The sequence below is a fragment of the Physella acuta genome, unplaced genomic scaffold (genome assembly GCF_028476545.2).
Source record: "Physella acuta isolate Inbredline_101_S28 unplaced genomic scaffold, ASM2847654v3 ptg001100l, whole genome shotgun sequence".
Taxonomy (NCBI): domain Eukaryota; kingdom Metazoa; phylum Mollusca; class Gastropoda; family Physidae; genus Physella; species Physella acuta.
The window spans coordinates 176,750-193,941 of NW_026732617.1; the positions used below are offsets into that span (position 1 = coordinate 176,750).

General features: G+C 37.9%; 1 protein-coding gene across 1 annotated transcript; it reads right to left on the reverse strand.

The window, feature by feature from the left end:
• Nucleotides 1–1,053: 1,053 nt before the first annotated feature.
• On the reverse strand, nt 1,054–14,562 carry LOC131955758 (DBH-like monooxygenase protein 1). Its single transcript, XM_059320004.1, has 15 exons — nt 14,445–14,562; nt 13,861–13,949; nt 10,084–10,197; nt 9,424–9,515; nt 7,958–8,104; nt 7,468–7,653; nt 7,225–7,308; nt 6,005–6,184; nt 5,201–5,303; nt 3,671–3,837; nt 3,360–3,542; nt 3,089–3,148; nt 2,382–2,464; nt 1,647–1,803; nt 1,054–1,297 (listed from the first exon to the last, which is right to left on the reverse strand). Exons 2-15 carry the CDS (start codon nt 13,943–13,945, stop codon nt 1,226–1,228), a joined length of 1,713 nt encoding a protein of 570 aa, XP_059175987.1. The 5' UTR covers nt 13,946–13,949; nt 14,445–14,562; the 3' UTR covers nt 1,054–1,225.
• Nucleotides 14,563–17,192: the final 2,630 nt, after the last annotated feature.

The following is a 17,192-nucleotide window of genomic DNA, read 5'->3' on the forward strand; positions in this document are numbered from 1 at the left end:
TCTCAAAAAACGCGTGTAAATTTATAAAGTACTAATAATATTGCGCACTATTATGCACTTTTTTAATTTGCGTTTACTTTGTGTGCAATTCTTTTGTCTACGAGATTTTATTCTATTTTTAAAACTTTAAGTATTTAAAATAGATTAAAAATCATGTCTATAGCCCGAGTTCCCACCCCCTGTTATTTTATATAAGAATATTCGAGAAAGTTTAGGGGAGATCACTCCCGGTTTATTATACCTATTACTCAATGAAATTAACGTATTAAAAATTATATTAACAAATGAAGTTTTGTTTTAGAACCTGTGTATATAGAATCGGAACAATTTGCTCTTGTGTCTGTTTCAAAAGTACAATCTATTTTTCTTTTTTGTTTGGACTTGCTTTATGTTTTTCTCTGTTTTATGTTCAATTAATCAGAACTTGGTTTCCTGTTATTGGTATCGACATTCCAAACGAAATGTTCATGTAAATTGTATTCAGATAACTGTCTCGTTTTTTTTAAATTCACTGCTTCAGCTTTTGTTATGTTGTGATGTATGTGCATATTTAATTAATGATGCAATAATTAAGCTGTTGATTTAAAGTTCTCTTGTCAGTTAATTATTTAGTGTTTAGAATACAAATAACGAAATTAAATTTTAAGTAAACACATTTGGCAACAAATTAGCCAAATTATCAAACTATTTGTAAAACAATTTACTGTATTTATTACTGATTATGTTGTATTGGGGTAGTGTTGTTTTATGGTGCTGTTGTATAAGGGCAGTGTTCTATTCGCGTAATGTTGTCTTAGTGTATTGCTGTATTAGGATAGTTGTATTAGGGTGTATTTTTAGGGTGTATTTTTATTATGGTATAGTTGTATTAGGGTGTAGTTGTATTAGGGTACGGTTGTATTGCGGTAGGGTTGTATTAAGGTAAATTGTATTAGAGTAGAGTGTATTAGCGTAAAATTATATTATGATTCAAGTAATTTTAAAGCTGTCAAAAGAGTTAATATATTTAACAGTGTGCACATCAACAATGAAGAGTGTAAGAATATATTTTTTAAAAGTAGTTTATTGTGGTCAAACTCCCAAATATAAAATGAGATAAAAAATGCAGATTATAAAATATATATGTTTAAAATGATAAAGAACCAAGACGTAAAAACTTTATAAAAAATGGATTGTGAAATAACAATATGTTTGTCAAGAAGATCAAGCTCCGGTGCAGCCAGGATTAGATCGCGCACGGGTTGGGTGGCTGAAATTCTTGAGTAACGGATGGTCGTGGGGCTTTGTTCCAAGTGTACTGAAAGAAAAGTTAAGAAAAGTATTTCATAGTGTTTCTGTACATTCATGCATATAAAGTTACTTTCATGTTAATATATATATATATATATATATATATATATATATATATATATATATATATATATATATATATATATATATATCCCACCTTCCCAAAACAATTTAAAGGCTCAATGTACCTACATAAAAAAATCTAGAAATCCTGATACTGATTATCAGATAAAATAATCTTTTTAAAGTTACTCTTTACTTTATAGAATACATATCGCTATACCACAAGTGCTACATTTACAAAATAACATGTTTTTATGTCCAAAAAAGCGCAAAGTGAAGTAAAATATAATTACATTGCTTTGTCCAGCAAACTCCAACAAACAGGTGTCAAGCATACCAAAGCTGTCAGTCAATCGCTTGAACTCTGACCTTACAGTAGCGTTAGTCCAGTCCATTTGGTTGATCTGATTGAAGTAGTTCTCATCATTGAAGGGTGCCATGAAGTCAGTTCTGAAGAGAAGTTCAACGTTTAGTGACACATACAGCAGTGCAATGTTTAGTGACATACAACAGTACAAGGTTTAGTGACATAAAAAACAGAACAAGGTTTAGTGTCACATACAACAGTACAAGGTTTAGTGACATACAACAGTAGAAGGCTTAGTGACACATACAACAGTACAAGGTTTGGTGACACATACAACAGTACAAGGTTTAGTGACATACAACAGTACAAGGTTTGGTGACACATACAACAGTACAAGGTTTAGTGACATACAACAGTACAAGGTTTGGTGACACATACAACAGTACAAGGTTTGGTGACACATACACAACATTGGTGAAATATTTAACATTAGATCAACAGAACATTACAACATTATACACATCTTAAATGTTTTATAAATCAAATAGATCATGTCAAACATTTAAAAAAATGCACATATGCACAAGCATGCATAATATATATATATATATATATATATATATATATATATATATATATATATATATATATATATATATATATATATATATATATATATATATATATATATATATAAACCATAGGTGACTTATTGTTGTACCTGGTTAAGCACCTTGAAATGGGAACCTTGGGATAGTACATCAAGAAAGATAAACACATCTCATATGTCGTCTTCAAACCACCCTACAACGTGTAGATAAAATATGATTAAACTTCACAGTAGACAACTTGCTGCTCACGGGATTTTTTTCATACAAAAGAAAACTACAGTTAGTTTTAATGGTCAACACACATTTCACACATCGCCACAAAATCTGACACCTCGGCATACCCATCTTCTTTAAATTACAAGTTTCGTTTTTTAAAGTAAATATATCGTTTTAGAATAGTATTTGAACTCTGATGACACTGAAATTTAACTATCAAAATTTTGTTATAATTTAGTTATGTCTTTAATATCTTCGAAACGACAGAAATAACTTGAGCTTCTTTCTAGTCTAACTTCTTAAATTGTCAAATGTTACAGCCACCTCGTAACACATGGTTAGGCAAGTCTAAATATTTATCAATACAAGCGTGACGTGCTTTATGGACGCCCTTACACAGTAGGTGTCATTGAAGTACTAGACTGCAATTAGTTCCTTACTTTAGTTTTCAAAGGTGAAACAGATTGCAAAAATTTCTTATTGTAATTTCAAGTGGCTACTGTCTTCTACAAATTACTTATTGTGATGTTACTGGACAACTGCCCACTACATCCTACTAACTGTAATGTTACTGGACAATTGCGCACTACACACTACTTACAAAAGTGACGGCAGTCCGATCAGAAGAGTCATAGTCGCACTCGACTAGTAGCAAGTCGCCCTAGTGGAGTAAAGGGACATTACTGTAGGACATTCTCGAAGGGAGATAACTGGTAGTGTACAATATTTTAAATATTTTAGAGCGAGGAAGGGAGCTGTTTCATTGACAGCGAATTGTAGTGGATTAATACTTCGACATGAATGGCTGTGGTGTGATTATACATAATGAATGATTATTTCTGTGGACTGATTATGATTAAACGACGCATTACTTTCTTAATCACTCGCTCCTCCTTCAACATCCGGGTCTCTTGATAGTTAAAATCGTAGCTGTTGTCTTCCATGATGGTAGGTAACTCCACGCCATTCCGGAAGTGACGTGTTCGTATTTTCCTCCCCAGAAGGTGAGCGTGTAGGAAGTTGGCGAAGACTTTTATCTCTGTATCTCCAACACCCTGGGATCGAAACCAAGTTGGGAGCATTTTCAATAAAAGTTTTATAATCGAAGATTGTACAAGTCGTAAAAATCATGTAGTGGAAATAATTTAACACAAACGTTGTGGATGTATAAACTGTGATATACCTTTCCTAAACATTCGGTGGAACAGTACCCAGAGGTGATGAAACTTTTTTCATAAGGTGGGATCAGCAGGTAAGGGTCAACGGTGTACCCTGTCATTATCTGTCCAGCATCGTACTGCCTCAGCTGTTTCGTCAAGTAGATCCTTATTCCAGAGTTGTCCACAAAGTCTGAGAGTCACAAAATGTCAATACCGTATTAAAGAAGTCGATCACATAATATTTTGTTTACTATAGATCTATTAATCTGTTAAAACCTAACTTAAATAGCTATTAAATTCATTGAAGATCATATATTTTGTTCAATATAAATGTTTGTGTTGTTCAATCAAGAAAAAAAACACCTAAATTCATTTAGACTTACAAGCCCTATTATTGCTTCACGAGCCGACCCGCGGCATATCATACGCCGCTATTTAGTTGTTGTTTTTTCTACTTTTCAGTTATTCATAATTTGTGAATTCGACACTACCAACGCTGCCACTGAAAATATTTCTTTAAAACACTATAAAGAGCTCGTTAAGGACGATAACCCCCCCCCCCCCCCTCCTGTAAAGTAAACTCAACTTAGTTACCCCCCCCCCTACGTTTAAAATCGTTTCAAACTAAATTATCTGCCCCTAATAGTCGTCATTAAACCCGGCTCTGTTTGTAAACATTTAGAGTGAACCACAGCTCACCAGACCATGTATGGGTGGGGGTGGTAGGGAGCGCGTTTACAGCTTGTTTTCTAGCGTCTCCCAGAAGAGAATTATATATATATAGATAGTTTAAAATAAACCGGGTGTGATCTCCCCTAAACTTTCTCGAATAGTCTTATACAACGTGGAATATATACATGATTTTTAATTACTTAAACTTTTAAAAATAGAATAGAATCTCATAGAAAAAAGAATTGCGTACCAAGCGAGAACGACAAAACAACATGTGCATAATAGTATGCAATATTATTAGTACTCTATAAATTTACGTGCTTTTTTTTTTGAGAAATCGGAAATAGCGTAAATTAGTACTTTCGGTCAACGGAAATTACTCAAAATTTGATAGAAGGTAGAGAATTAGATCTTTTACTTACAAGTGGAATTTCATTTATCTATCTGAAATAGTTCTCAAGTTATAGGCTTTTTAAAAATTCAAAGTAGAAAAAGTACCACTTCCGGTTATCGGAAATCGCTCAAAAGTTGATCAGGATCTACGATTTTTATAAAATACTACTATATGAAATTTCATCAACCTAGCTGTAACGGTACTCAAGTTATCGTGTTTACACACAGACAGACACACACACACAGACAGACACACAGACATACGGACAAGATTGCAAAATTATGTTTTTTCCGTATCAGTGAGGTGTAAAACGTCGAGATTTGTAAAAATCTCGATTTTTTTTTCACGATTACAAGACTTTCTCTATACTTCGTATATACGAGAAAGTAAAAATAATTATTCTTTACTTTTTATCAAACGGTATGTTAATTTCGTTTTATTTTTCTTATTATTTATTTAAATTTTATAACAAGGCAAAACAACTGACCTGATCTAATATCCGGGTTGTTGTAGTGAGTTTCGAGTCTGAAATAGACGGGATCATTGGGTGCACCAAGAGAGTAACCTACATTGTCTGGGAAGTTGAAAGTCTGGGGAATTAGAGTAAAAAAATTAGGTTCACGGTCGACCCTGACGGCCCACGGGGCAGGTAAATTAGAGTGCATCTATATTTGTGGCCTAGGCATCGGAATGGATAGTGTGGTCAGCACTATTCCCTAATGTGCACTAATCTTATCAGAAGAAGAATGTAGAGTGAGGTGTTATGTTGAAAGACAGCATCAACTTCCTGTGAATGACTTACCCGACCCCCCCCCCACAGCCCATGAGATCGTGACTTACCCGACCCCCGACGGTCTATAACTTACACTACCACATCCCCATCCCCCAGCCAATGAATGACTTATCCCCTCCATATTGCCCATGAGATCATGATTTACCCGACCCCCCCCCCACGGCCCATGAGATCATTTCTTACCCGAACCCCTACTGTCCATGACATCATGACTAATCCAACCCCTACAACACATGCGATTATGGCTTACCCGACCCCCCCCCCCTCACTGCCCATGAGATCACGACTTACTCGACCCCCCCCCCCCATCCCCCACATCCCATGACTTACCCGACCCCCCACAGCCCATGACTTACCCAACCCCCCACAGCCCACGAGATCATGACTTACCCGACCCCCCACTGTCCATGAGATCATGACTTACCCGACCCCCCACCCCCACTGTCCATGAGATCATGACTTACCCGACCCCCCACTGTCCATGAGATCATGACTTACCCGACCCCCCACTGCCCATGAGATCATGACCGGCTCGCATTTGTCCAGCTCCCTGTCTGGGGTCTCGTCATAGCACATGTAGGAGACGTCCAGAAACTTGTCGTCCAGCTTCCCCGGGCAGTAGTAGACCAGGATGTGGTGGACAAGCTGCTCGTGGCCGGCCTGGATGATGGGCTCGTACTGTAAGCAACATGTTCACATCAGGCAAGTAGTGGACAGTGGGAACATCAGGCAAGTAGTGGACAGTGGGAACATGTTGACATGAGGCAAGTACTGGACAGTGGGAACATGTTTACATGAGGCAAGTACTGGACAGTGGGAACATGTTTACATGAGGCAAGTACTGGACAGTGGGAACATCAGGCAAGTAGTGGACAGTGGGAACATGTTGACATTAGACAAGTACTGGACAGTGGGAACATCAGGCAAGTACTGGACAGTGGGAACATGTTTACATCAGGCAAGTACTGGACAGTGGGAACATGTTTACATCAGGCAAGTGGTGGACAGTGGGAACATGTTTACATCAGGCAAGTACTGGACAGTGGGAACATGTTTATATCAGGCAAGTAGTGGACAGTGGGAACATGTTTACATCAGGCAAGTGGTGGACAGTGGGAACATGTTTACATCAGGCAAGTAGTGGACAGTGGGAACATGTTGACATCAGGCAAGTACTGGACAGTGGGAACATCAGGCAAGTACTGGACAGTGGGAACATGGTGACATCAGACAAGTACTGGACAGTGGGAACATCAGGCAAGTACTGGACAGTGGGAACATCATGTTTACATCAGGCAAGTACTGGACAGTGGGAACATGTTAACATCAGACAAGTACTGGACAGTGGGAACATGTTAACATCAGGCAAGTACTGGACAGTGGGAACATCAGGCAAGTACTGGACAGTGGGAACATGTTGACATGAGGCAAGTACTGGACAGTGGGAACATGTTTACATAAGACAAGTACTGGACAGTGGAAACAACATGTTTACATAAGACAAGTACTGGACAGTGGGAACATGTTTACATCAGACAAGTACTGGACAGTGTCAAGAACATTTTTATATAAAATATCACACAACGTAAAACAACATTCATACATTAAACAACGCGAGTCCATCTTTGACTTCTATCTTGACTGCCTGGTCAAAGCTTCCTGCGGTCAATGATTGAGAAGAATCGTATTCAAGGGCAACAACTATTAAAAGTTCTTACCTTGAACATGTGGTGTTTCCCACCCAGGTCAGGTAATTTGACAATCGTACACCTGTAGTAGGTGTCCTTGGCTGGTACGGTAAACTGAAATTATTAATAATTAAAATTAATTATTTAAAATTCTTTTAGTAACGGGTTACACTCAACCCGATCCTAACTATACAAAACTCAAAATGAGATAACTGTATAGTCTCAAAGAACTTAATTGAAAACACATGTTTAAAGACTTGATAAATTACGAACATTATTATTCATGAAGTCAAAGGTCACAACGTCATCGGGCAGTGGTTTCTGGTTGGCCTCGCTTGAAGGCGGGTCCAGCATCAAAATGGACTTGACGCCTCGTCTGGACGACCCGTGGTACATGACCGTGGTATCGGAGGCTGGGTCGTTCGGGTTGTAGCTAAAAATAACCCGGGTAGTGCCGTTCTGTGGAAGTCGTGTTATACATACATTATATATAAATGTTTTCTCTCTATTTCTTTTTTAAAAATAATATACCTTTAACTAAAATTTAAAACCTAATTCTCAGAAAGCTCATCATTATACGTTTCACTTAGAAGCGGTTTATCAACAGTCACAATAAGCCCATAGTTACAGTAAGACCCTGTTCATAAAAACCTGTAGTTACAAAAACCCATACTCGCAGAAAGCCCATAGTGGCAAAAACCCATATTTACAGCACCATATTCATAGAAACTCATAGTGAAAGAAAAGTGTCACAAGTACGTACAGTGATGGGCAGGTCATCAGGGTCACAAGTGACGAGTTTCCTGACAAAGATCAAGGTCGTGTATTCCCCAGATTCAGCAGCTGAGACCAGACTCCAGTCCTGGATGGCATCAATAGCAGGCAAGAAGTTTCCTTCGGCGTGACGGTCCTGGGACACGAATACACAAATGTTAGTTTCACATTGATGCCATAAGTTAGAGATTCATAAAGATAAACTGTATTATTTCCATTCTTCATATATATATACACACTCATATATATATATATATATATATATATATATATATATATATATATATATATATATATATATATATATATATATATATATATATATATATATATATACTAGATGTATACCCAACACAAACACAAAACAAACACAACACAAATACAACACAAACACAGCACAACACAGCACAAACACAACACAACAGAAATACAACATAAACACATAACAATACAACAGAACAGAAACACACACAAAACATAACACAAAACAACACACACACACACCACAAACACAACACAAACACAACACAAACACAACACAAACACAACACAACACAAACACAACACAAACACAACACAAACACAACACAAACACAAACACAACACAAACACAACACAAACTTAACACAACACAACACAAACACAACACACCACAAACACAAACACAACACAAACGCAATACAAACACAACACAAACACAAACGCAATGCAAACACAAACGCAAAATAGCATAACGCTTTCCTAGGCATCCGAGCCCAGAGAGAGCTTTTCCAGCATTCTCTAAAAGTCTACTTTCACCATCCGTTTTAATAACACGGAAAAAAACAAAAAACAAAAACAAATAGTGATTTTGAGATATATAAACTAATTAGAAAATAATATAAATAATCTTAACATTTTTCTGTCTTAACTATGAACCTGAACATAAAATAATCAATGCGATAGTAATAAAAAAAAATAACTTAAATTATTGAGAGTGAATTGAATTTCATAATTACCTCCCCTGGCTAAATTATAAAATAATTTAATTTATTAGTTTTTTCGACCCTACTGTAATTAAAATGTATAAATTTTTCCAGGAATATAAACAAAAATAGTATTTGACATTGATTGGTATAATATATTTTAGCAATGTACGTTTATTTAATATTTTCTTCACGTTATCCAAAAGAGTAAAAGCTTTGTCAACTATACAAAAATTTTTAGTCGTTATATAAACAAACCCTTGTCTATTGATTTGTAATAAGTAATGTGGTGCAGTTTAAAATCAATGCATGGTACGATGGTTATTGTTATGGTTCCAAAATCCATAGCAATGACGGACTGACACACTACCTAGCCGCTTATATATATATATATATATATATATATATATATATATATATATATATATATATATATATATATATATATATATATATATATATATATATATATATATGCATGCAAACTTACAGCAAAATGGGATTGTCCATCTTTCACCCAGCCAATGACGACGTCAGAGTGTGTCATGGCGCCGTTTGGGGAAATCCCGAAACCAATGTAGCCTGAGAAAGCGAAAATACAATCAGATGCTGTGGTTTATTTTTAGTCATTGGGACGGCATGATTAAGTTAGATTTAGGTTCTAGTAGTCGAGTCAATTAAGTTAGATTTCGGTTCTAGTAGTCGAGTCAATTAAGTTAGATTTAGATTCTAGTAGTCGAGTCAATTAAGTTGGATTTAGGTTCTAATAGTCGAGTCAATTAAGTTGGATTTAGATTCTAGTAGTCGAGTCAATTAAGTTGGATTTAGATTCTAGTAGTCGATTCTTAAAATGTTAAGTTACTTACTCTTGACTGTGTGTGTAGGGGGGGGGTTGCTTGTCAAGCTAAAACATCTACTGTTAAATTTTAAAAATATATGCGAAAGTATTTTGGAGTTTAGCTTTACCAAAAGACGACCATTAAATTTAACTCCGTCCCATCACACTTGATTCACAATAAGAAAACAAAACCTTGTAATAGTCTTGACAAGAAAACCTACCATTAGAACTTACCATTAGAACCTACCATTAGAACCTACCATTAGAACCTACCATTAGAACCTACAATTAGAACCTACCATTAGAACCTACCATTAGTCCTGACCTGGGCCTTGAACAAGATGTGTGTAGAGTTGAAGTTCCAGTACAGATGGTAGTTGTCGTCTAGAACTTCGTGGTAGTTGTATGTGTCTGTCGCCAGCGGTCCTGTCAATCACATAAGATGAGTTTGTTAGTGTTAATCTGACGAAGACTTCAGATCAAAACACAGCCCTTTGTTTGATTCAGTGTTTCTTCATTACTTTTTTCTCTGAGAGAGGGAGCTTAAATTTTCGGGGAGGGGGGGGGGGGGCTAAAATTTTTGAGGGGGGGGGGCGGATACTGGTAAATCACTGCATAATCGCTCTAACAATCGTATAACTCTTTACAAAATCTCGTGTAATTGATTGTTGGGCAGTTTGTATACACGACACGGTCAATATAGCCCTTTACATATATCATATAACGATTTACATAGCCCATAAAACACATGATATGTCCCATATAACAAATAAGATGTCTTATATAGTAAAACTTTTCCCCATATAATACATTACATGTCACATATAACATTCTACCTGTCCCATATAACTTAACATGTTTTTATATGACATGTTGTCCCATATAACACTTTATATGTCCCAATTCACACTTGAAATGTCCCGCACGGTACGTTTAACCACATTAAGTCCACACATACTTACCATCAACTCCGCCATTGTCTGGTCCCAAGTCCAGAATGGGAAAGGAGGAGGGTTTTGGGTTTGGGCTAGCAACCCACCATGTAAAAACAAAAACGCTACAGAAACGGCAACAGATCTAAATCAAACCATCATGGGAGAGCAACCGAGGACCGAGGCAGCTTTGCCTGATATGACGAGTCTAGGTGAAAGCCGCAAGGAAGTCTCTACTCTGAAACAGTCCTTAGTAACCCCCAAAATTATTACACGAATAGGAGCTTGGAATGTGTGTACCATGTACGAAACTAGCAAAACAGCTCAAGTGGTCAAGGAAATGTCAAGATCAACATCTTGGGTATAAGAGAAATGAGATGAACAGACTCAGGCCTGACTACACTCGGGTCAGGAGAAACTATAATCTATTCTGGGAGATCTGATAACCAACACCAGGAAGGAGTTGGTATTATCATGGATAAAATATCAAGGAAAAGTCTAATAGGGTGGGAACCAATCAATTCTCGCATTCTTAGAGCCAGATTCTACGCCCCGACAGAACAAGCAAAGGATGAAGACACAGACATGTTCTACCACACTCTACAAGATCAAATCAACAGGACTCCACAACATGACATTCTTGTGGTCATGGGAGACATGAATGCAAAAATAGGAGCCAGTAACCAAGGATACGAGCTCTGTATGGGTAAGGAGGGGCTGGGAGAGGCAAACAACAACGGCCAAAGATTTAGAGAGATTTGCTTAGAAAATGGTCTGGCTATAGGTGGCAGCTTATTTCAGCACAAAGAAATGCACAAATCCACATGGATATCCCCAGATAAACGAACCAGCAATCAAATCGATCACATTGCTATAAATAAAAAGTGGAGAAAATCCATGAGGGATGTAAAGGCAATAAGAGGAGCTGACGTGGGTAGCGACCATTATCTAGTCTTGTGCAAACTACAACTTAAGCTTAAGAGAGTCGACAGGAAAGTAAACCACCAGCTATTTGACTCAGCTAAACTAAAAAATCCCACCATTAAGGCAAACTTCGCAATTGAACTAAAAAAATAGATTTAGTCTACTCGAGAACCTACCAGAAGAGGACACCAACACTCAATGCGAGAAGATCCTGGATGTATACACGAAAACAAGCCAATGCATACTAGGACACAGGAACAAACAAAGGAAGGAATGGATCTCAAACGATACTTGGAATCTCATTGAAAAGAGAAGAGAAGCCAAAATCAAAACACTACCTGGAACCATGGAAAGCAGGCTACGGAACGATGTAGAATATAGAAGACTGCAAAAAGAGGTAAAAAGGAATGCTAGGAAGGATAAAAGGAACTATGTAGACACAATGGCCACAGAAGCACAGGCTGCAGCTGATAAGGGAGATAGCAGAACAGTCTACAAGATTATCAGGACTCTAACGGGAGGAATAGCAAATAGATCATCTACTATCAAGGACAAAAACGGGAAAGTTCTTACAACGGAGAAACATCAATTGAAAAGATGGGCTGAATACTTCGAAGAGACCCTAAACAGACCAGACCCAGAAGAAACTGCTGACTTCACTGACATGAACATACATTTTGAAATGTATAGAGGACCCATCCTAGAACAAGAAATAATAGAAGCTATCCAAAAAACAAAAAGCAATAAGGCTCCAGGAGAGGACAGAATCACTGCTGTGATGCTAAAGGCAGACCCGAAAATAGGTGCAGAAACTCTATCAGGGATCTTTAATAAAGTATGGAATGAAGAAAAAGTCCCAGATTCTTGGAAACGGGGAATCATTATCAAATTACCCAAAAAGGGCGACCTTAATGTTTGTGAGAACTGGAGAGGCATTAATCTTTTCTGTCAGTACCAGGAAAAGTCTTCTGCAGAGTCCTATTACAAAGAATGAGGAAAGGAATTGATGGGATCCTTCGTGAAGAACAAGCTGGCTTCAGGGCCAACAGGTCATGTAACGACCAAATATTTGTCTTGCGCACTATAGTGGAACAGTCACTGGAGTGGAATTCGTCTCTCTACATCAACTACATAGATTTCGAGAAAGCATTGGATAGCATCCACCATCCATCATTATGGAAGATACTAGAGTTATATGGCTTTCCAGGAAAAGTCATAAACATACTTAAGGACATGTACTATGATAACCAATGCTGTGTGCGACACGAAAATCAGCAAAGTGAATGGTTCAAGGTAAAAACAGGGGTCAGACAGGGCTGTGTCATCTCACCTGTCATCTTTTTGGTAGTAATCGACTGGATTATGAGAAGAGCCACTGAGGATAAGCCAAGAGGAATTGTTTGGGAACTTACCAACCACCTAGAGGACTGTGACTTTGCTGATGACTTGGCTTTACTTTCACATGCCCAAAAAGACATCCAAGCAAAAACCACAAGAATAGAGCAAATTGCCAAAAGCGTTGTGCTAAAGATAAACTCCGGAAAAACCAAGCTAATGAAAATAAAAACCAAAAGTGCTCTCAAGACCTTTGCGAATGGAGCAGAGCTAGAAGAGGTCGAAGACTTTGAGTACCTCGGCAGCTATATATCAGCAAATGGCAGCATGGAGAAAGAAATTGCCACCAGAATAGCAATGGCAGCACAAGCTTTCAACAGACTCGCTAAGGTCTGGAAATCATCCTCACTGCAGCAGAGAACTAAAATAAGGATCTATAAGTCAAATGTACGTTCTGTACTCCTCTATGCTGCAGAGTCATGGAAACTAAACAAGAAAGGAGAGAGCCGACTCAGAGGCTTTGAAAGAAGATCCCTCCAACGCATCCTCAGGATAAAGTGGGACGACAAAGTCCCGAACAAGGAAATATGGCGAAGGACAGGATTAAACGACATTGTCTCAGACGTTCGAACGAGGAGATGGAGATGGCTGGGCCGTGTCCTACGCATGAGCAAAAAAAGACTCCCCAACATGGCGCTGAAGTGGAACCCACCCGGAAAGAGAAATAGAGGAAGACCACTGGGAACATGGAGGAGGGAGATGGAAGAAGAAGTACAGGCTACTGGCAAAACATGGCATGAACTAAAGTGGCTCGCCCAGGATAGGGTGGAATGGCGGAGATTTGTTGCTGCCCTATACTCCACAGGGAGTGATGAGGATTAAGTAAGTAAGTACTTACCATCAGCACGGGGTGCGGGGGGAACGTACAGCCCATGACATAACGTCACCACGGTGGTGAACAACACAACACAGTACAGCATCATCTCTCTGCAATATAGTTGTAGTATTACAACGTTACTGGCTGAGGTCATGGTATAATTACACATTCTCGGTTACTGAAATAAATGTTCTAAAATATTACACCAAACACATTTATGTAAACAAATATAAAGATTTATTTTCGAATATTTTATTTTGGTCATTTTTCCTGAAACTGATACTTGTACGAATTTTACGCATCTGTTCCTTTTCTGCATGAACCGACGTAAATCAAAGCGATGTTGCGAGTAAGAGTAAATTGAAACTGCGAGAGCTGAGGGCTATCTAAATACTGTTGTTAATCAGCCTCATCCTACACACATTTCGTCATAAAGACAATTTGTATTCTAAAACAGTTTGTCTTTAAGACTATTTGTCTTCAAGTTTTTCTTAAGACATTTCGCCATTAAGACATATTGTAATTGAGAAATCGTGTCTTTAGGACAGTGTCTCCTCAAGACACTTTGTCATTAAAGAAAATCTGACATGTATACATAAGCCTACCTGGTCTTCACTTTCGGGTAGAGCGAAGAGTCTGTTGTTTTCTGTAAAGGGTTTAGTTTAAATAGTGCTGTAGTTGCAGGGTAGCGGTTGGTCACGCCGGTACACTAGTGATGTAAGGTCTAAGTCAAGGCTAGGTCATGTTGTAACACCTTTATCTGGTGCTCGGAATATGGCCTAGATTGGATATTTTGACGTTTGTTGCTTTTTTCTGTGTGCGCTTTTTTCTGTGTGCGCTTTTTTCTGTGTGCGTTTTTTTCTGTGTGCGCTTTTTTCTGTGTGCGCTTTTTTCTGTGTGCGCTTTTTTTCTGTGTGCGCTTTTTTCTGTGTGCGCATCTCACTGGGAACCTAGTGGTATTATACTAGCATTTAGTACCGACAGCAGTGTTATCGAGTACCAATATCTTCAGCACTCAGTACCAACATCATTTACACTGAGCATTCACGGATTCAGCACTTAGTACCCACAGCAGTGATACTGAGTACTCATTGCTAAGACTGAGTACCCATAGCAATATTATCGATTACCAACAGCGCCAGTGCTGAGTACCCACAGCAGTGACACAAAGAACCGACTGCATTAACACTTAGAGCCACAACATCAGCACTCAGTAAACATGGCTTTACACTTAGCACCCATAGCAGTGGCAATGTGTAGCTACAGCACTGTCATTGGTAATCCATAGCAGTGTCACTCGAGTACAATAGCAGTAGCATGTAGTACCAAAATCAGAAATATTGAGTACAATCAACAATAGCAGTGGCACTGAGTACCCACAGCAGCTGCATTAAGCATGGACGAATATACAATGGCTGAACACTGTCATTATTTGACAGTATTTGTTCAGGTGCTTTGTGTGTATAGCAAATATAGGTCAAATGAGAAATATGCGTCTTTATTAGTTGACCTTGAATAGGAGTTCATGAAAAGGTCGTAACTATGGACAACTATAGATATACACATTTAAGGAAGTCCTTTCGTATGTAGTGTGTTACTGAGGTGTAGTAGAACCACGATAGCAAGGCTTCAAAGTAACCATTCATAAGAGTTAGTCAGTGAGCAGGTGCAGCAGATTTATGTAACTCTATGCTTGAGCTACTAAACTTTAGTTTTCATGAATTGTGCAAGTGAGTCTACATATCCTTGCATGTCCATGTGTTTAGTTTGTGATATTCTACTGTTTGTACGTGGATATTTAGAGAAACAGGTGACAGTGAAAATAGTAAAATGACCCGGACTAAAAAAAAAAAATTATCGTTTTGTCCATTAGTGCCTGTTGTCGCGAATTCGCGACATACCGTAATTAGCTTAAAAAATATGTCCGAATTTCAAAACATTAATATACCTCAAATTCAGTGTCAGTATGATGAGAGAAAATCAGCACAAATATTTTTTTACACGCTTAGAACATAATTCAGGCATTAAGGAGTTAAGCCGTTCCTAATTGCATTTGTCACTACCTATACCTAAAGACCATCACCTCCACCCCCAATTTCCCGACTCTCAAAATACAAAGTTACCACTCTCCCGTAAAGTTCCCGTTGAGCTTAGATTATCACCCTTGCTCCACACAACAAGAACCGTTATCAGTGATTCATGTGGCGATGATATCAAGTCAACAACATTGGTTGTGGCCCTTTAGTACTGATCATCAAGTCTTTAGTCACCAAGATTAATTGTGTTGGCCTTTCTGCTGCAGTTCACCTGGTCTTGCAAGTTCGACATTGCGAAATAATACCTAGATGTTTTATCGTACCTAGATGTTCTACTTTTTATGTTAAAATCACTCCAAGAACTTGGTCTATTTAATGAGATTAGTAGTATAACTTTTATTATTTTTAAAATGTCATTTGTGTTTTAAACAAGTAAGTTACACTTTTGGACCTTGTCGGTCCATAGTGCAGATGAAGTAGAGTTAATCTATTTCTGTGACATCGGTATATATACCGATAGTGTGATCATTTCTATACATAGCCGTCTTTACTTTTCCTACCGTAACTGATACTCATTAGAGCAGGGTGGCCTACAGATTCGTGCCTGATACCCGACTCCAGATTTTCGAGCGCTCTACCGCCCAAACACGCCATCACATTTTATATATGTTGATATAAAAATTGTTTGCCAACTACTGATTGTTATTTTTGATCTGTGTGATCACAGCTTACACCATACTGGTTTGCTCAGTATAGCAAATTACTAATGTGCGCAATGGAATAGGGCCAACGGAATTCCAACATAGAAGTAATCTGCTGCATAAGACCTAGCCATCTGAAAGGATACTTGTTCGCTCCATATTAGCCCTCCCCCCCCTACCTCACTCTCTCCTTAAAAAACTGGGTTGTCATCCTATCATTTTTAAACCTGGTTTTCTCTACTTGACCGATTTGAATGGGGAAAACTCCCATTACCACTTCAGTATCCAGCACTCTAGATAACAAAGTACTAAACGCCACTGATCTTAAGACAAGTAGTTATCGCGCTTTAACTGGGAGGAGATAAAACATACAAAAAACCCGTCACTAATGCTATTGTCTTTTTATAAACCAAACCGGCATGTGACGAACTTTGCCAGGTTTATGGGGCAGGAAAGAGTCGAGTGTTTCAAAATGCGTCTACTTTTGACTTTTTACATATTATGAATAATATTTCAAAATTTGATTTTTTTTATTAAACAAATTTATGAACAGCGCCGATTTACACAAATAATAACTAAGAAGAATGTACGCTCTCTTACAGGTTAAGCCTCTGTG